This window comes from Astyanax mexicanus, chromosome 3 (genome assembly GCF_023375975.1).
Source record: "Astyanax mexicanus isolate ESR-SI-001 chromosome 3, AstMex3_surface, whole genome shotgun sequence".
Classification (NCBI taxonomy): domain Eukaryota; kingdom Metazoa; phylum Chordata; class Actinopteri; order Characiformes; family Acestrorhamphidae; genus Astyanax; species Astyanax mexicanus.
This window is the reverse complement of record NC_064410.1, coordinates 50,156,401-50,177,508: the sequence shown is the minus strand read 5'-3', so window position 1 is coordinate 50,177,508 and position 21,108 is coordinate 50,156,401. Positions and strand designations below refer to the sequence as shown.

Here is a 21,108-nt window from a genome sequence, read left to right as displayed (position 1 = left end):
TTCATATTTTTTTTCCTCAGTTTAATAAATTGATTCCAAAATTTAATAAATGATTTCTTTATAAAATAAACCAATTAATACTTATTTTAATAAACGAAATAATAAACTAAATAATTAGTTCAAAAAAAGTTTCCCCAATTTAGTAATGGTTTCTTAATTTAATGAAGCAATAATAATTATTTCTCTCAGTTTAATAAATCGATTCCACAGTTTAGTTAATGATTTCTCAATTTAACAAAGCAATTAATTATTTCTCTCAGCAGTGCAGTGAAAGCGGTAGAAACGAACTTGCTTTTATATTTTTGAGAATTTAAAGCAGTAAAACCGGAGAAACTGACACAAAATGAGGAAATAGCGCCTCCAGCTGAGCGAGGATAACAGAGACTATACTTTGGATTTATTATCTATCCATCATCTGTTAACAGCACTGATTAATACCACCTGATTACAACTAGATGAACTGCCACTTCTTCTGTCTCCAGTCTCGTAGTGTTACCTAGTACAGATAATGTCTTATTTACAGCACGAGTGTTTACACCTGTGAACACTTCTGAAACTAGGCTTTAAAACGCAGACTTTTTCCATTCCAGCTGAGGAACCAAAAACAACACAGTTCTAAAAGTAAAATAAAGCCGCTGTAATCAATGAACTTGTGTTTAGCACTGGAGACTTTACTGTTTTTATTACAAATATCTGGATATGAGTGTAGGGGCCTGAACTAACTTGTTGGAAAACCTGCATATATTTGTCTATTTTAATAATATTCAATTATAAAAAAAAGCTTTTTACCCCAAATCTTCTTAAACCTATGGTAAAACTGTCTCTGGTTGTGTGTTCATAACCGTTTGGTGTAATAACTTTATCTGAGAGATTTTTTAGTCGTTCAAACATCTTGAATTGTTTAATTGGCATCCAATTACTCCAAAATTATACAATATTATCACTTGATGCAGTTACTATTAATAGTATGGTATGCTATTTAAGGATTTAATGGTGTTATTTGATAACTCTTTGATTTCTTGGTTTTGTATGACTCCAAATCTGGCTTAAACTAAATGGAATGGACCCTTTTCCTAGGTTTGGTATGCCATTACTCCAAAATGATAGAGTAATATCATCAGATATATATGTAATTGACAATATGGAATGTGTTCTTCAATTATGTCATTTAATACATTTTATTTACTTTTTTTTCCTTTTTTAGGAAATCTGCTTAATGCACAACCGAATAGACATTTTTCCTACATTTGGTATCCAGTTACTCCACAATGATACAGTAATCTGTATATATCAGACCAATTTATCTTGGTTAAATACATGCCTGTTAGCAAGACTTGCCAGTAGACATTAAAATTATTATTCTGAATAACTTGTTGGGACCTCTTCTGTCTAGAGGGCTCCTGAGCATTGATGTGATGATTTGATTGTTTTCACTGCCATAAATGATGAATGATAAAAATGAATTGGATAATCACCACCCCAACTTATCTCCAACGAAAACTAATACATAAGTCATATAAAGGACTCAAGAACAGGATGTATTAAAATTACTTTATTTCTGGTACAGGCATGAAGTGTGTACATCCCAGCATCCTCAATACAAGAGAAGCTCCCTTCAGACACAGTGATATGGAGGTACCATAACTGCGGTCATGGAAACACATAGGACAGTCCACACCATCCACAGAGGACGAGAGCAGTCGAGGCATCTCAACATCTCACTTTGTTCATTTCCCCCTGTAGAGAATCGTGGAGGGTGGGTAAACACGGCTTACACCCCATTAGGATCAAGCGCATTACATCGGTAAGTACATCAGTACATCAGCACGTCCAACAGAGCGGTGCTCTTGTATGTTTGCGTCAGTGCAGTCTTGGTCGTTTTTCGTATTCATATTTACTGAGGGCAACATTCCTGCCCTTCATGCTTTAATGGCAAACAAACAGTACATGCCAAAGCACAGCTGCCCAATGCTGAACTACTGAGATAACCAATCAAATCAGTCTCTAACGAGGAAAATAAAATACAAATAATAATAATAATAAAAAAAAGAAATCACACAGAGCCTGCCCTGATTGGCTGCTGCTAGGCTACATATAGCTGCAGCAGGTGACATATAAACACTTATAGGGCTCTCTGGACAAATCCTCCACCTTTATTCCAAGGGGAAGTGACAGAAGTAATATATAGATATATTTAACAGTTATAGACATCTGTAGTTCTATCTGTTTTACATGTTATTTTGATTATTCCCTGCCTTCTATTACAGCTCTAGACACTGAACAAAAAAGAATGAACAGATATCATCATGCCAGCTTCTGACAAGTCACTGCAAGAGGACTAAACTCCACTTATTTCATTTGGCTGATTAATTCAACCCAAAGAAATACAAAGTAAAAATGCCACCAGTCCTCAGATGCTACCGTGTAACAGAATCTAGTAAACAGTTCTTTATGGCACCAGAGATGATTGGTCTTGGTAGGAGACGCAGACAAAGCAGCATCATCGTTTATGCAAAAAAAAAAAATTAAAAAAAAGGGAAACACTGCCCAATATGCAGATCTCCAAAAGTGGATAACTAGCGACAGGTGATCACACGCACACAGGAATCATTTTGTCTGTGCACGACACAACACAACCGTGTCCTGCGTCAGGAAAAAAAAAAGGTACTAAAAAGTGCAGTCCTTTTTTTGATAGACATCTATGGCAGGCAATCAAACAGCACAGCCACTATTACAGACATAGTAAACTATTCAAGTGAAGACTGTACTGTCACCAAACTACGAAGCGAGGGCAAGTTTTGTCCCGAGTGTGGACGACCGTCTGGCCACAGAGTTTGGAAACTGCCCCGTCAGTCAGGACTGTCCATGAGTACCCTGCTCACGCAGAAGGGAGAAAGCTTCATCATCAAGAGTAGTCTTCTGGTTTCTATCCCTCCCTTCCTTCCTGATCTACCATTCTCTCCCATTACAGCTTAAAAATCAGACACACACACACAGAGCCCTCCCTCCATCTTCCCTCTCACACACAACCCCACCCCCCCATGCAACCATCAGTTTAAGTGTTTTCAATATGAAACAAGTTACACGCTTAAGTCAGATTCTAACAGTTAGGAGGTCTCAGTCAACCTCTGCTCAGCCTCTCTCTTTCTTGCGTCAGGCATGGAGACAAAGAGAGATAGAGAGAGACAGACAGAGAGATGGAGAAAGAGAAGGATGGAGGGAGCATCTTCAGTGCTCAAGAACAAACGGCAGTGAGGAACCTCAGTGATGTCATCGCATCGCCTTCTTCAGCTTATTCTTCTGCTGGAGCTACTTCAGAACCAGATGGAATCTGTCACCTGTATCATCTGGTAGGAAACACAGAAGCAGAAGAGGGGGTTATAGTGAGTGAGTTAGGCCCCGCCCACATGTAAGTAGATATTTATTAAAATCAAAAGTTTTTGGGAGGCTCTGTGTGGTTCAGCGGACTAAAGCACCATCACTGTGATACAAGGATCACCAGTTTAAATCCTGGATCATAATTCTTGCCATCAGCAGTTGGATTGACCATCCTGTCTGAAATCCTGGCTCAGACGTGTGTTAGGTGATGTATCAGAGCCGGGTCACAGTGCGCTGGCTACCTAAAAATGCTACATCAGTTTGAAAAGAGGCAGTGACTTCATGTATCAGATGAAGCAAGCATTAGTTGTCACCTTCCTATTGTTGAGAGAACTGCTAGTGATAAGTCAGGACTAAGGAGTGGGTGTGGTAATTGGCCTTCCAAATTGGGGAGATAAAATGTGCAAAATTGCACATGCATATTTCTAACTGAATCTCAAAGTGCGTGAGAACACATTGGCCTTGCTCTCTCAGGAGTGGAGTTGATGCCACTTTCTTCCATCATGCCTAGTGTGATGTTGGTCAGTACAGGCATCGGTTAGCTTGAAAATAGTTTGTGGCTGGTTTCACAGGGAATACATCAAGCAGTGTGTAATTTGGGACTGTCTCATTCTTCTGTGCTGTTACAGAGTTAGCATGCTCATACAAGTGTTCTTGTGTGTGGATGGAAATATTTTCAAAAACAAAAGAAAGGATAACTCAGTTTAAAAAAAATACCTGCATATGTGCAGAGAAAGCTGTAGAGTGTGTTAGAAAGTGGATGTAGCAAGGTCAATGAACCCTCATACAAAGATCAACCCATTACCTTTTAATGTACTGACAGCGAAGCAGCTTTCATCAAGGAAATTGGACACCATCTGCAACACAGGAAACACACCTCCACTGTTACTCTGCATTTGTGGCTGTGCATAACCATGGCCATAAAGTGTAAATACGATAAAAAAAAAAACAAGCTTGCTATGCTATGCTACAATCATTTCATTCTACATCCAGTGTATTACTAAGAGGAGCAGGCTCATATTACGCAAATGAATAAGCAAAGCAGAAGCAGGCCAGGCATCATTTAATCATTATCTGATAACAGTAGTGGGGGAGAGAGAGAGAGAGAGAATGCACAATGTGGTCACTGTGTGCTTGAAGCCCGAAGTACAAGTTTTTATAAATATACATATATAGGAAACAAATCTCTACATTTAATTTCCAGACTTAGTAGATTTTTCAAGATTAATTATAAATGAATTATTCAGACAAAAAAACTAAAATAAAGAATGTTTTTTTTTTTACCAGGAGATACAAGGTTTGTTTCAGCTGTGACTATACGTGTGTATGCATGTGTGTGCGCACAATAATACCTGGTCACTGAGCAGTATGTGTATTCCTGTGGGGCCCTGCCTGTACACTTGGTTAATGTGGGTTAGTGGCAGGCTCAACACGTTGGATATTTTTCTGGTCAGCTCAGAAGCGGTCATCTCCTCGAGGTACAGCGCATGGTAAACTACAATCACATCCAATTATTTTCAATTAATTACAATAAAAACAGATAGATATACATAAATATTTAATACTTCTAAAAAAAATCCTTAAATAAATGTAAAAATAAAAGAAATGACAGGACAGGAGTGTATGAAGAGGTACTAAGCTCTAAATTAACTGTATGTTTGTAAATACTTTAATAGATCAGAGCAACATGTACCATGTAGGGCTGTGGGACTGTCAAGCTCTCTGTTCTTGCTGTGGCAGCGTCGCTCCAGCAGAGGGCTCTCCGCGTGGGACATCTCCTGACACACGTACACAGTCAGCCGAGGTCTAACCGCTCTGCAAATTCACAAACATGCTCAAACTGAAGGCTTAAGCATAAACACACTAATCAATAAACACCTCATTTTATTAGGTTTCAGATTTCCTGCATGCACAAAGACCTTTACACTGGTTACCTTGATTTTAGTGCATTGTAAAGACGGATCCCATCAGCTGGCCCACAGATCTGGACCAAATCTTCACGAGTCAACTTCAGTAGATCAGAACCTAAAAAAACAACAACAACAATAATTACAGCGCATACCTAAAGTGCTTTAGTTTTTTTGTTTTAGAACTATAGCTTATAGCATTTGAGGGTTTGTTATCTTAGATCTTACACAGGAAGACCATTAGAAGAATACCTGAGAAATGTGTAAAAATCCGGCTATAGGAGTTGAACCTGTTCTTATGAAGCCACTGCTGAACGTCCTGCATAGAAGCTGATGGGCTTAAAGACTTAAATAAAGAGAATAAACAGAAAAAAAAAAGTTATGAACTGATGCACCATAAACACATTAACAAGTAACTATGAAGAAATATTCATACAGGATTAATTTTTCTGGGGATTGTCTTAGTGCTGGGCAATTATGACCTAAAAAAAACTGGTCATTATTTCACAAAAAAAATTTTTTCGAATAGAATAGATTTTTCTCCCCTACTAATAACTACAGATGACAAAGAAATGGTTTAAAACGTGTTTGGTGTTCAGACATTTTGGGTTGAGTTGACTCACTGAGTGAAGCAATGATTTAAAACATTGTTTACAAGCCCATGTGTTCCCATCACAGGCTGACCTCGTGTACACACAGTCGCGGAGAAACTCACACTGATGGGTTGCTGGCTTATACTTCAGAACGTGGGTTTGTGACTGAAAATTGAGAAATAACGCACTAAACGAGTCACAGAAGAAACTTTGAAGGAGAGATTTTTTTTTTTCACTAATAATCACGGATCCTCACCGGAAAGCGATGACGCTGCAGTTTCTAAAACTGTTAAGATCTATTTCTAGCTGAATATAGGCTTTATCCCACCGGGTGTTTGTGTCAAAAGTGCTGGAAGGGAGGCGCCAGTATCCAAAGGTAAGATGGATAAACACTTCAGAAATTCATGAAAATAATCATGAAAAGCGCCCAGCACTGACTTGTCTGTATGAAACATTTGATGATAAATCTCATCCAAACAGTAATAAAATCACCACCACATTGAGTGAGTTTTAAATTTACAATAGCTGCATTCAAATGACCAAGGAGCCTCTGTAAATTTAAACACGTCCAAATAGAGCTCAGTGCTTTATTTAGTAGTTATAACTTTTTGTAATAATCACTAATAATTACCTCCATAGTGATGTGACAGACAGCTTCTCCTTGGTGGTTGGGTGAAGAAGATTCACTGAGGGGGGGAAGGGAAAATGTGTTAAATATAACTACTCTGGTTTCAAATGAAGCACCTTCATCATTTAGAGTGGTATCAAATGTATACTTTATATCCCAGTAGCATCACTGAGTAGGGAGCAAACACTGAATTTACTTCCCATACATATTTGTACTTTCAAGCACTTCAATTCCACTCAAAACAGCTTCAGTTCTTTATAGCCTAACAAAGCGTAGAATTGCAAGATGTTAGAAGCTCTCTATTGGGATTCTGTTCCATGTTGTCATGATTTGTCATTCAGTTCCTGCACATTTTCAGTAGCACAATAATGCTGTGAAACTCCTGTTCTGCCGCATCCTGGTGATCTAGGATTGATGATTGGGAAGATCAATTTAAAAAAATGAACTCATTGTTGGGTGTTTGAGACGGCTTTTGCATTTTGATCTTGTACTATTATGCTGGAAGTAACTGTTAGAACATAGGTAAAGCTCATACAGGCTGTGGTATTCAAGTTATTACTGACTGGTATAAACCGGTCCAAGGTGTGTGAAGAAAAACACTTCTGCCAGTTTGGACTGTTGACAAAAGGCAGGCTGGGTCAATTGGTACCCAATTGTGTTCCTGGCTGACAGAAGAGGACCCTGGTGAGGTCTTCTGCTACTGGAGCACATCCATCTTAAGGTTGGATGTGTGTTCTGATGTGTTACTGTGGCCTTTCTGTTTGTTCCAACCAGATTGTTCTAATCTCTGAGTAAACTATAGAGACTTCTGTGCTGAAAATCCCGAAGTAATCAGCAATTCAAGAAATATTTAAACCAGCAAAGAAGATTAGGTAATTGCATGAATGTGTAGGTGTAAACGTGTTCTAAATAAAATGCTTGGTGAGAGTATATCATAATTAAAAACATATGTATGTATGTATGTATGTACATTTTTATAAGAGTAAGAGTTAAACAAATGTGCTCAATTATAGTTAAAAGACTTTAAAAAGCATTACCTTTCAGGCACAGCATTGCCACTTGTGTACGAGTGTGTGTTGGAGGTAAAGGTTGCAGGAGCTGCTGTGTTTGGGTTCACATACGCATTATCAGGCCAAGGAGAACACTGAAAAGAAAAAAAGAAAAAAAAGAGTAAAGAAAGATTAACTTTGTATTGTGAGAGACAGTTAATGGGCTCAGGCACAGATTAAAGCATCCAGATTATTATAGTGAATAGTGATGAGTCATTCTGTTTTTGAAATATGAACACAATCTTAATAATCTTAATATAGATCCTAGATACCTAGAACAAATTCAATTACCACACCTTTATGAACTAAAATGGAGGAAAATGTTAACCGTCAATACTCCTACATTAGCTAACAGATGTTTGCTCTTACTAACATTACACTAAGTAATGAGGGATGATGGACCATCCTTCCCACCCAGAGACAGTGAGACAAATGTTTTTTTTTTTTTTGAGCCTCCAAGCCATGCATAGCTGTCGCTTCACCAGGGATCAAATCATCTATCTTCTATACTACACTGATAATCTATTAATTCAGTGGTGCGGTGGTAGTACGGGCAAGGTAGTACACTATATATTTCGGTTCTTAATATTTCAATGCAAGCAACTGTTGTTTTTTTCTGAGGTCATCTAAAGTTTCCACCAGTAGTTTTCCTAACATTACATTTGTTAGTGTTTACCCATTAGAACCTGTGTGTAAGCTAAACTTCAATCCTTCACTCTCAGAAATACATTTTTATAATTATTAACAGTTATATTATCATTGGTCCTACAGTAAAACCTTGTGGAACGCCAAAAGATATGATAACGTACATCAATCAGCCTGTCACCAACAGTTCACTACAGTTTCTGCATCTGCATCAGTAGGAATACTGAATTAATTAAAACAATAACCAATTAAATAACTTAATTATACTAACTTACAGACTACAAAAGCAAGCAAGCTCCACATAACAGGTGAAGAACAATTGGCTAAAGATATGATGGAATGTATATGTGTGGATTTACATGTCTAGCTTCCTGTGTCTGAATAACTGTGTGTGTTGTAACTAAATGTGTTTCTGTAAAATGGCTTGTAGGTGGTACTTGGAGGTTTTAGTTTGGTCATTGGTGGTACATGGCCCAAAATGTTTGAGAACTACTGTATTAATTTATAAGAAATAGGAATAAAAATCAGCTTTAGAATCTTCTTAACTTTCTGGTATAAATGTAAAAATAAAGTATAAATGCAATGTTTAACATTGCAACCTCTTTTGAGGTTTGTAGGAAAGTGTATGATTTTGAATGTAATGTGTGTGTGTGTACTTACACTGCCTCTTTTGCTCTTGGCTGTGGAATCTCCACAATCTGCAGGCAGTGTGCGCTTACTGGATTTCTTCAGCTCTTGCTCCACAGCCTCCTCTATCACCGGCTCCAGACGAGTCTATATACACACATGCAGAACACAGATCAGCTATAGCACACACTCAAACACACTCACAGAAAATCAGTTTAACACACAGAAACCTGTTCTTGCCTCTGATAGAATAGTAGTATCATATGAGGGCTGGTATTTCTCCTTCTCTTGTGCACTCCTTTTCTCCATCTTTTCTCTGTCAGTCTTCTGTTTCCGGTCGGCTCCTTTTGGCTGCAAACAGAAAGGAGATAAAAACTCAAAATCAACTAATTCTTGCACAGCTGCTTACACACCTCACACCATTTGGTCCAGAGTTTTAGACTTAACAGGTATGAAATGTGCCATGGCCTATGAACAAATTACTGTAGGTGTTCTCTGTCAGGATTTACTCAACCATTGTTTGTTTTTTCTTTTGTTTGGTTTAGACTTTTAGATCAATTACAGAAAATCAGGGCAAGCTACTGTCACACACTAAACAACAGAAGAATAAAAAGGACCAGAAAATGATAAGAGCAGCAATTGGGATGATTCTATCTGTTGACAATTATATAAATGTTGTAGCACAAGCTCGTCCATTTGATGATTTGGAAGAAGTTTTAAATTCTGTGCTTGAAGTTGATGCAGCTTGTAGCACTGCAATAATATTACGAGGTAGTGAAACCAAACTGATATAACATACAGCTTTGGAAAAAATTAAGAGACCATTTCAGTTTCTCTGGTGTTGCTATTTATAGGTATATGATTGAGTTAAATGAACATTGTTGTTTTATTCTATAAACTACAGACAACATTTCTCCCAAATTTCAAATAAACATATTGTAATTTAGTGCATTCATTTGCAGAAAATGAGAAATGGCTGAAATAACAAAAAAGATGCAGAGCTTTCAGACCTCAAATAATGCGAAGAAAACAAGTTCATATTCATAAAGTTTTAAGAGTTCATAAATCAATATTTGGTGGAATAACCCTGGTTTATAATCACAGTTTTCATGCATCTTGGCATGTTCTCCTCCACCAGTCTAACACACTGCTTTTTGATAACTTTGTGCCACTCCTGGTGCAAAAATTCAAGCAGTTCAGCTTGGTTTGATGGCTTGTGATCATCCATCTTCCTCTTAATTACATTTCAGAGGTTTTCAATTTTGTAAAATCAAAGAAACTCATAATTTTTAAATGGTCTCTTATTTTTTTCCCATAGCTGTATATTTTTTCTGGGAAGCATAACACACCTGATTGACAGCATGACATTGTCAGACCCATGTTCCTCTACAAACAAATCAGTATCAAGTAAAGTGAGATGCCGCCCACACAGGTGAAGACAATGGGATTTACTGTTAGTATAGCATGCAAAGTTCTTTAGTGTGCTCATTAAACTGCAATGTGAAACCAAAAGTAACAGTGTAAAGTGTAAAGTGTAAAAACGCCCTTACACAGTAGATAAAGAAAACACTGTAGTGTTGGGGTAAAGAAGTCGCTGAGAAGCACGCTGTGTGTGTTGTGTGTGGTACCTTGAACACTTTGATCTGGCAGCTGGCAGAGTGCAGGTGTTCTGTGTACTCTCCGTTCTCGTTCTGTTTGAAGGTGTCTATCTGGATGCGGAACGGAACACCCTTCTCGCCGCCATGTTTTCGGGGGGTGAACTCTGTGCTGATGCAGTGCACCTAATACAGCAGACACAGGAGCATGATTACACTGTGACCCACAGCAGTTTCAAAAGCTGTACAATAAGAGTTATGATGTGTAGTGATGTGTAGGTGTATTAGGGCATCTCTTTTACCTGAACAAACACGGACGCACGCTTGGAGACGTCCCACAGGAACTCAGCAGCGTTTAGCTGGGAGGAGTGGGTGTGGGGTTCAGTAATACCCACAGACATGGGGATATCTACAACACATGTAGAACACAGTCAGTGTCTTTTACAGAAATCAGGTCAGTAATCTCAGCAGCAACAAAACACAGACTCAGGAAAGTCTTACCAATGTCAAGAAGACGGTCACCAGGCCGATTCCACTTCCAGCCCTCCAGCTGCTGATGCTCCATATACTGCAGTCTTCGGTCGTGAAATACTACTCGCACTATACTCTACACACAGCACAAACAAGAACATGAGAATAATTTTAGATACTGAAAGTGAAAGCTAGGTCTTTCACAGTAGTTATATTATCAATTTATTGGTCAATATATTGGCATGAAAAAAAGAGAATCGTTGAACTATTATGCTTTTATTATTATCATAATACAGGTGGGTTTGATACACAGGTTTTGGAGGCCGCCATCCTGCCCACCGCTCCAAGCAAATGTTCTCACAAAATCACTGTGTGTGTGTTTGTATGTTTGTGTTCAATGCACGAATGGGTTAAGGGTGAAGGACAAATTCCATCTATGCCCAGCGCAAGTATAGCCCTATCCAAAAGGGATTAGTTTCTCAGGGGGACGTCTGTGAAAACAAATTCACACTTCTACTCAGTGATAGTGTTAACTCTTGCATCCAGACTGCAATTGGAAAAAAAGGAGGACCAATGAGTTTTTTTGGCTTTCTTGGTCACATGACATTGCGTTCGGTAGCTCCTCCATTTCCATTCTCTGTTGTGTTAACGTGGAAGTGTAATAACAGTGCGTGGCAGTGGGCAAATAGCTATTTTATTAAACACAAGGTGACGAAACTCAGAGATTTGCATCCGGACGGTAATAAAATCACAGAAAGACCACACAGTTTAGCGAAAATCAGTAGGTAATTCATTTTCTGAAGGAGAAAAACACTGACATGGTCGTTCCGGACAGGAAAAAAAAATAAAAAATCACAGTACCCACCTAAAAAGAGAAAATGACCCCAGGACCCCCTGAGAACCTAATCTCATCCGGATAGGGCTTATGATGTATTTGATTGTCTTGTCTTGTAAGCTATGGCTGTATATAATGATCTTCCCTGAGCGAGTTCTTTTAGCACATGTGTAACTGCAGTTTTAGGCTGTAATTGTTATGCATCTTTAGCTCGAAATAAACCCTAAATTCTTGTATTCACTGGAACTGATTTTAATACTGATTTGGGACCACTCCCCTTTGCAAGCTCATGGCAAGGTGATCAGAGCTTAATTTTAGTCAATTAAAACATTGCATGTTCCACTGTGTTTTGCCAGTGTTATATGGAAATGTTGTGAAAACACATTTGAACTAGATGAATCAGCAGAATGAAAACTGCAAGCTGTCTTTTTTCTCTGATATCTTAACTTTCATTCATACACAGACTCCTACCTTCACATTGGTGCTGTTGAGTTCCGGCATTTCCCCTATCTTCCTGTTATCCAGGAGACGAATCTCATAAGACTGGCCTGGGGGATGACAAAAGGTGTTTGTGTTCATTACAGATGACCTCATCTCAAAAACTGCAGGTACAGGCTGCAGGGTAGGACTGATTACCTTGGTTTAGGTAGGTGAGTGTCTCCTCGTGCAGTTTAACGGCTGGTGAGGTGGCAGCACACAGCACGTACTGAAACGGAGGATTTTTACTGTCAGACTCGTCAGAAACGCTTCCATCCTCCTGCTTGAAGATGGGAAGAGCCAAGACATCACTGAGTAGAGAGGAGAGAGAGAGAAAGTGAGATACTCTGTGAGCACAGAACTTACATGTACAAGCCAAACACAGTACTTCTCTGCTATAGTCACTATGGAAACAGTCGTCACAGAGACCAGCACTGGGGAACCCCCTCATTCTTTTGGACATGTAACACCTACACCCACATCCACCCTCCCTGCCAACCTACTAAACCACAAGGGTACAAACAACACTGAATTCCCATCAGACTATATGCATAAAAAAGAGAAAAGTGTCTCTGCTATCTACCTTTAGTACATGAACAATAGTATTGGGACACTGCTTAATTACTGAATTGACCAAATCATTGAATTTAGGTGTTTTTGTTAGTCTCATTACCCCAGGCCATGCAGTCTGTCTTTATAAACATTAGTGAATGAATGGTTGGTTCTAAGGAGCTTACTGAACTCCAGGGTGGAACCACTGCAACTGCAAGTCAGCTTTGAGGGGTATTGTTGAAAGGTTGATGCATTTAGGAACCAAAGCAACAACAGCCACAAAGTGGGCTGTCTGAGTGCTGAGAAGCATCGTTTTAAAAAGTTAACTGCAGAGTTCTCCTATGAGAATAAAAATCTCCTATGGAATTAACACAAACACTAAAACTGTGGGCTGGGAACTTCATGGCATGGGTTTCCCTAACCAAGCAACTGCATGCAAGCCTTACATCACCATGCACCTTGCCAAGGCTTAGAGTGGTGTAAAGCACACCGCCATAAGACTCGGGAGCAGGGGAGTGATGAATCACACTTCTCTAGCATGCAGTCTGCTGGACGAGTCTGGGATTGGCAAATGTCAGCAGAACTTTACCTGCCTGACCACACTGTGCCAGGCAAGTTTGGTGGAGGAGGGATAATGCTATAAGGTTGTTTTTTAGGGGGTGGCCTAAACTGCTTAGTTCCAGTGAAGGAATATCTTCATTGTTCATATTATCCTGGTGTGGAAGCAGTTTGAGGAAGGCACTTTTCTTCTTCTAGCATGACTGTGTCCTAATGCACAATCCAAAACCCAGACCCTTTCTTCCAACATCAGTGTCTGTAATCGTGAACAATTTTCTTAATATATAAATTTATACACCTAAACATGCAGCCATGAATATAATAATCATCTTTGTTTATACCACTGCTCAGGCTGCTGCAAATCCACAGATAAAGGCTGTATGTGCATTAGAGGTGGGCAATATTATATCGTATACAATATATCGTGACACAGAAATATCATGATATTAAAAATCCATATGGTGATAATAGGGCTGTTCTGTCTTAAAAGTAGTCTATTATTTACTGTGAAGCTTTGGGTGTATTTATTGTATAATTGTTTTAGTTTGCAGTTTATATGCATGCACTAAATATTTTGCAATATTTTTTGCTGCATTATATTATTGTATGCTATATGATTTATTTTTTATTTATTATGATTATTCTTTTATACTCTTATACTATATTCCTGAAATTAATTAATTATAGTTTTCCTATATCGCCAAGTATATCGTTATCGCAAAAATACCCTGAAATTATTTATATTAATTATTATTATTATTATTATTTTAGAGCCATATCGCCCACCCCTAATGTGCATTATATAACACTCTAACCAGAACAGACAATGTTCTTCTACTTCTCTATGGTCTAGTTTAGACACTTGTGTATACAAAAAATTGTCATACAAAATGCCAAAACATGCCAAATTCCACATCAAAAACACAGATTTTTGTGTTTACATTCTGAGATTGAAGTCCAAAACTTCACTAAATTTACAAAAATTGCCTTTTGTTAAACACATCGCAAGTGTCGACTCAAAACACTCTCAGTATTATTAAAATTACATTTCTAGAATCTATGAAAGTTTAAAATTGGCTAATCACATTAGTCGCATTGAGCTCTCCAAGTCGACTGGGTACATGTTTATATTTGACTGGCACCTGCAATGTTTAACCAAGAACAGTACACTGTACTTGTGTGCAGTCCCAGGCTGAAAGAAACAGAGTCAGCATGCTGGTGGATCTGGTGATGGATCTGAGCCATGCACAGCAGTGATGAGCTGCCCAGGAAGCTGCCTGCGCTCTCTGAAACCTGAGTGGCCACTACTGTAACATTCTGTTCCACAGCTGCTTCTTCCACAGATCAGCCAGATTGCAGGTCAGATAGTCGATCTCACTTCATCACTCGGTCAGACACTCTTCGTCTACTGACTCTGTATTCACTACGGGTAGGAATTACGGGGCATCTCATCATACGATATCATGATACACTGCTCACCATAACAATGATTTCACGATACTGTGATTCTGTGATACTCAATATATCACAAGACAATCCGGTACTATAGTCCACAGCATTCCTCTTACTAAAAAGGATATATATATCCTTTTTATTATAATTAAAACAATTATAATTGTTTTCATTATAATTAACTTTAAGTTGCACCCATTGCTGACACAGATGTGCAAACCCGCTCAGCTTGTCCAGACCCTGCAGAGGATTACTGCCAATAGAATAGGACTATCTGGGGCTGATAAACATAAATCATTATTGGCACCATGCATAATAATGTTAAATGTTTGTATAGTGTGCTTGGAAGAAGTGGGACTGTGTTTTCTGGAATAAAGATGCTTCATCCAGTAATTTTGGAATGAGTTGGTGATGAGGTGAGGTGGTGACATCCTGTCCTTACAAAGATTCCTGTTGCAGAATGCAATAAAATCCTTACAGCTATGCTCTAGCTAAATATCTAGCCTTAAATAGACAGTAGTGACAGTTACTGCAACAAAAAAAGGATAATTTTTAAAACAAGATTGATTTCACAAGATTATATGAATAAGCAGGTGCCCCAATACTTCTTTTCATATAGTGTAAATATTCTGTTAAATGCTTTGTGTACACCAACTGATAGCCACAAGTCAAATTCTAACCCAAGCCTGGCACCAGCACACCAATGCTAATTTCAACAATCCTGCCAAGAACAGGTTCTCATTCCTTCTTTTAATGTCAACCTTAAGGGTGACACCCAAGCTAATGCTAACGCAGTGCGCCACACTGAGAGTTGGGTGTAGGAGAACACTGATGGCTGGGCTGTGGTGTTAAAGGGTGGGTAACATGAAACGTGATAACAGAGAATGAGAACATGAGAATGTCTCCTTTTAGACTGTTACTTAACTCCTAATGAGTGACGGCCATAGACTAGACACACTCCAAGAACTCAACCACTGACTCGACACAACCCCACCTCACCCCACCCCAGCCCACTCAACTCAACTCACTTCACACCCAAACAGACACACATGCAGTATGAGATGCAACAGAGAGAGTGTTTCAGTAGAGAGAAGTGCTAATCCAGACTTTTCCACCATGACCCCAAAAACCCTGCCAGACCACCCTGGCAGTCATTCCAGGGAAACCTGAGTGAACATGTGTGGCTACTGTGCGTTTATGCCAGTCTGGAAATGTAGAGGGAGTGCATGGTGCCCAGTGACCCCTTGCAACACAGCCCTAGTAATACTGTTTGGGCTGCAACATAGAGTAAATCCACTGCTGAAACAGCGCACTGTGCACTTTGAAGCTCTGTTTCTCAATGTGCCCTCCAGCACTTCTGATTAGCTGCAGCAAGGTTAACTTTATCATGTCTGATAATGACACTGCTGACAAGAATACACCCTCAACTACACTCTCTACACTACTCCAGCGGATTGATCGTCAGCACCAAAGTCCACACGTCAATCAGCAGAGATGTAGAAAGCTAAGAACTGGACTGACTGCACATAATGCAAATGAGATATGAAAATAATGCAGATGTGCTTTCAAACCTACCTTGTTTGATCTAAAAAACCAAACAAAAAAAAACCAAACAAACAAAAAAAAAAGTGTGTGCCGGGAGTGTGGACCAAAGAACCAAAATCTAGTCCATTCTATTAAGGTGATTTTAAACCAATTAAAGGAAGCTAATGAAGGCTTAAATCACCAATTTGACTAATGGTGTTGTTCCAAAATCTGCAAATGTCTTGTGACCCCTTATCTACAGTAACTGTATATTAAACAGATTATTTAAATAAATAAATAGAAAAAGTAATCCTAGGGTAATCTGTTACACTAATTCTGCTGGTTGACACACATCCACAGAGAGGGGAGTCAAATTCTGCCTGGGAAGCGTAATTCAGCCCAACACCTGGAAAGGCATCCTGCCGAACAGACAACATTCTAAAACCAATCAATATCACGTACGAGTAGTCACAGCCCATGTAGGTGGTAATGACAGGCTGTAGCAAAGTTCTTTAGTCTGTTCAACAACTGCAGTGTGATTCATAGCACTGATATTTTTTACCTATCAGCTAAACAAAGTCTTAATTATATAGAAGTCCACCATGTAAGTGGTTAGCCAATAAAGTGCATCATTTGTTTGTGGGGGCTCTATTTATCTATTCTAAGGATGTAGATGAAGATCTCTTTACGATACAGTACATATACACATTTATGGAGAAACATGTTAGGAGTTTACAACTTTCTATCTGTAACTGTACTTACATACAGATTTAGGTTTACCTATGTATTGACACAATTTAGTGAAAGAACGAAGTTAAAAAACAAAACAAAAAAAAACAAGAGGTGTATACAAAATATTTTTTTCTTAATATGGAAAGAACATGTTTATGACGCAGGAGTGGGTGCAATAATAATGGTGAACACATGCATATAAAGTATAGCTTCAAATGCAAATGAAAGGTGTTTACTATGGGTGTACCTGAGAGACTTTGCACAGCACAAGTCTAACTTAAGCCCTATCTGGACGTGATTAGTTTCTCAGGGGGTCCTGGGGTAATTTTCTCTTTCATGGGGGTCCTCTGTGATTTTATTATCGTCCGGAACGAACATGTATGTGTTTTTCTCAGACGTCCTCTGAGAAAATTACAGGCTGAATTACCTACTGTTTTTCACTGAACTCCATGATCCTCTGGTAATTTTAGTCCCATCCAGACTCACATCTCTGAGGTTTGTCACCTAGCATTTAATAACATAGCTATTTGTCCACTGCTGTAGACCGTAATTAGAGATCCATGTAATCACAACAGAGAGTGGAAATGGAGGAGCTACTGAACGTGATGTCATGTGACCGAGAAAGCCAAAACACTCACTATGTTTTTTTCAATTGCAGTCTGGATGCAAGAGTTTTATCACTGAGTTGAAGTGTGAAATATTCTTTACAGACGCCCCCCCCTGAGAAACTAATTCTGTCCGGACAGGACTTTAGAGTCACACACACACTATATGGACAAAAGTGTTGGAATGTCTGCTTTTGTTTTAATTAGCTCTATTTACGGCTCTGAGAAGGTTTTGGTGCACTGCTCTGAGGATTTGAATGAATTTGTCAACACAAGAGAGTTAATTAGCGAATAAAGTCAGGATGCTGGAAGATCAACACCCCACCTCTTCAACTCATCCCAAAGTATTGGGTGGAGCACCACCATTCCAGAGAACACAGTTCCACTGATGCTTAGCTCAAGGCTGGGGGGCTTTATAGCTTTGTAGTTAATTTGTTATCCCACACCTGGTATTAGACATGGTGCCAATATGTGCATGTTTAACACCTTCAGAGAGTTATTTTGTTTGTGCAATTCCTCTACCATACAGGGACTAACTAGACATCTGTTATCTGTGTGTCTAGGTAAATTTGCACACCGGAAACAGCTAACTAACCAGCTGAATCCCTTTATAAGAAGGAGTGTCCACAAACATTTGGACATATAGCTAGCTAACAAGTGTATCTATACAAGAACAGGCTGTTCCAGGAAGTAGCTAGACAGCACACCTAGCTAACGTTATTTAGCTTGATGGAGCTTAATGTCTCCAAACTCCACACACATATACACACTATTTTGTATTAAACAACCATATCCTAGCTAGCTAAAGCTTAATAGCCTGCCTAACAGCCTAGTGTTTACTAGGTTACCATCAAAACACTACTCAGTAACTGTCTCAGACTGTGTGTTACCCAGTAACTGTGCATTGTTTTGTCCAAACACTGAGCAACTAACCCGCTGGATAAAGTGGTTAATGCTTTTATAACAGCTACATTTTGACGCTAAGGCATTGCTTCTCCAGTTTCTAAGCTAACCTAGCTATTAGTAAAGTGGCTCGCTAGCACTCCTTTAGTCACGATTTCTGGCCGCTGCCGTGTCGATTTGTGATACCCATCGATGTGTGCTACTGAGCGGCTCTGCGCAGGCGCTGGACCCCTCGTTCGTGCTAATAATGTATTATAATATCTTTGTAAATGATTTACGTTAGTTTACTATTATTTGTGACTTACGTGTAAAAGAAGTGTAATGAGGTAAGTTAATTTATTTGTACATCAATTACTTTATTTATTACCTAACGTTAGCTATTTATACCATGATAGAATGAGTGTTAGACCATCCAAATAACTTTCCTGATATTAAAACAACAACAAAAAAAAGGTAGAACATGGAAAACATTCTGACAACAGTGCATAAATAAGAAATAGCAGGAGTGGCTTACCTGCAATAAAAAAGAACAGTTTTAGTAATGTTACAAAAAGAATATACTACGAATATAATTACACAAATATAATTATTTACATATTCTTGCACATATACATCTAGAGAGTTAAACTAGATTTAATAATTAACTTTTTAAGATTTAAAAGATTTTACAGTGCATATTTAGTGGTTGGATAATGTCTTTGATCTGATGTTTTAAGCCTAAAATGCTGTTCTAGCGATTTATGCAGCTGTACCTTCCACCGTACACTATGGTAGCGCGTTTTGACAAAGCAGCAGAATTTGACACAACACCATAACGAGCTGGACCTCAAGGCTAGCTAGCTGTTAGCTTGCCTGCTCTAATCTACAAGACTTTCGGAAAGGTAATAAGCTACAGGCAGCCAACCTCATGCTGTAGGCTCCAGCCCCGAGCTCCTGGCCGATACCAGACAAGCTGGCATCGAAGTCGTGGACGAGTCCAGACTCGATCGTAGCATCGTCCATCTTCAGCACCCACGCCATGGCGCCTATATCCTTCTCATCGGGCTCCAGACGGAGGGCCGCCAGTTTCTCCCACTCTCTGTCCACTAAACAGGGAGCTAACTGCGCACAGGCAGGCGGACAGGCGAGCAGGCAGGCGGGGCGAATTCGTCAGCTGGTTGGCCACTGGCGGTAGCTTAGCTAAACTAGCCGCTGAGAGTCATTGGGGGAATGGGTGACTGTGTGGCTGTGGCTGCTGTGAGCTTCTCCATGCAGCTAGCTAGCTTAGTTTAGCTTAGCTGTCTGGAGAGATGCTCAGTTAGTTAGCTAGTTAGGCTATCTAGCTAACTAACAGCTAGTCAGTTTCAAACAAGGATGACACGACCAGCGCACAATTTTTCACGACGAATAAACAAACAGGCTCCTCTTTAGCTTAAGTTGCTAACTAGTTTTTTAGTTAAGATCTAAGCTAGCTGGCTAACTTAGCTTGCTACGCGATCAGCCATAGGGTAGCTAGCTAGCTAACTAGCTTCCCTTCTTAGCTAGTTAACTAACAAAACAGCCAGCTAGCTAATTAGCTACATCTGTAGCAGGTCAGGTAACTAGCTTTATGTACAGCTAACGTTAGCTGTACAAACTAGCTAACAAGCTAAACACAGTGGGAGGACGCTGCTGACAATCCAGTCAGTGCATCTGTGCACACTCAGCCACACACGCAATGTCCGCCCGACCGACGGCTCCGACTCTCAGATCTCACTAACAGCCCTTCTTCTGTCCGCTCCCGTCCGGAACCGCTCCCCCAGTTTCATGCTGATAAACCCCAGACCGGCGGAGACCTCAGGCTTCATGTCTGAAGGATCCACACAGCGCACAACAACAACAACAACAAGGAGACATCATGGCTTCCCCTCGCCGAACACCCCGCCGCGGACCAACTGACCGAACTACAGCAGACCCGATCTCCCGGAGTCGGTAACCAACCACACCGCGTCCTGCATGGCAACGGATCGTGGCTCGACCAATAAGAATCGTCAGACGTCGCTGTCGTCATCGTCTTCCCAGTCACCAAACGCAGTTCCAGCATCAGTTTAGAATTACTTCATACCAACGACAACTTCAGCACACTCGCCATCTTTTACATGAATAAAAAATCTCAAATTTTAACATAGTTATGTTTTTTTTTCTCCAGCAACGCTCCGACTCCAGACTGGTCCGTCTGATTGTGGGATGATGGCTTGTGTACAGCTATTTGACCCATGTGGGTACCACAGCAACCACTTGATAACATCTAAGTAACCGCCCAAAGATCACTTAGCAACACCCCAGCAACCAACTTAAACATCATATCAACCACCTAGTAACTTAACAGCAACCATTCAGGACACCATAACAGCCATTAAGAAATACCATAGCAATCAGTTCGAACACCATAGCAACCTTCTTAGATACCATCTTGAATGCAATACAGCACATAATGAAATGCAGTAGAGTATACAGCACATAGAGTAAAATACAGTGCAGAATACAGGAATATACAGCAGATAGAGTGAAACACAATACATTATACAGCACATACTAGGGGTGGGCGACCCTAAAATA

General features: G+C 39.5%; 1 protein-coding gene across 1 annotated transcript; it reads right to left on the bottom strand.

Annotated features, from left to right (window-relative positions):
• Positions 1-1,537: 1,537 nt before the first annotated feature.
• On the bottom strand, positions 1,538-20,570 carry ubp1 (upstream binding protein 1). The gene is made up of 16 exons (XM_022683282.2): positions 19,436-20,570; positions 12,365-12,516; positions 12,200-12,276; positions 10,924-11,029; positions 10,725-10,831; positions 10,456-10,608; positions 9,068-9,178; positions 8,861-8,974; positions 7,544-7,650; positions 6,510-6,564; positions 5,538-5,631; positions 5,313-5,403; positions 5,072-5,193; positions 4,731-4,873; positions 4,184-4,235; positions 1,538-3,347 (listed from the first exon to the last, which is right to left on the bottom strand). Exons 1-16 carry the CDS (start codon positions 19,549-19,551, stop codon positions 3,310-3,312), a joined length of 1,638 nt encoding a protein of 545 aa, XP_022539003.2. The 5' UTR covers positions 19,552-20,570; the 3' UTR covers positions 1,538-3,309.
• Between the last annotated feature and the right edge of the window lie 538 nt (positions 20,571-21,108).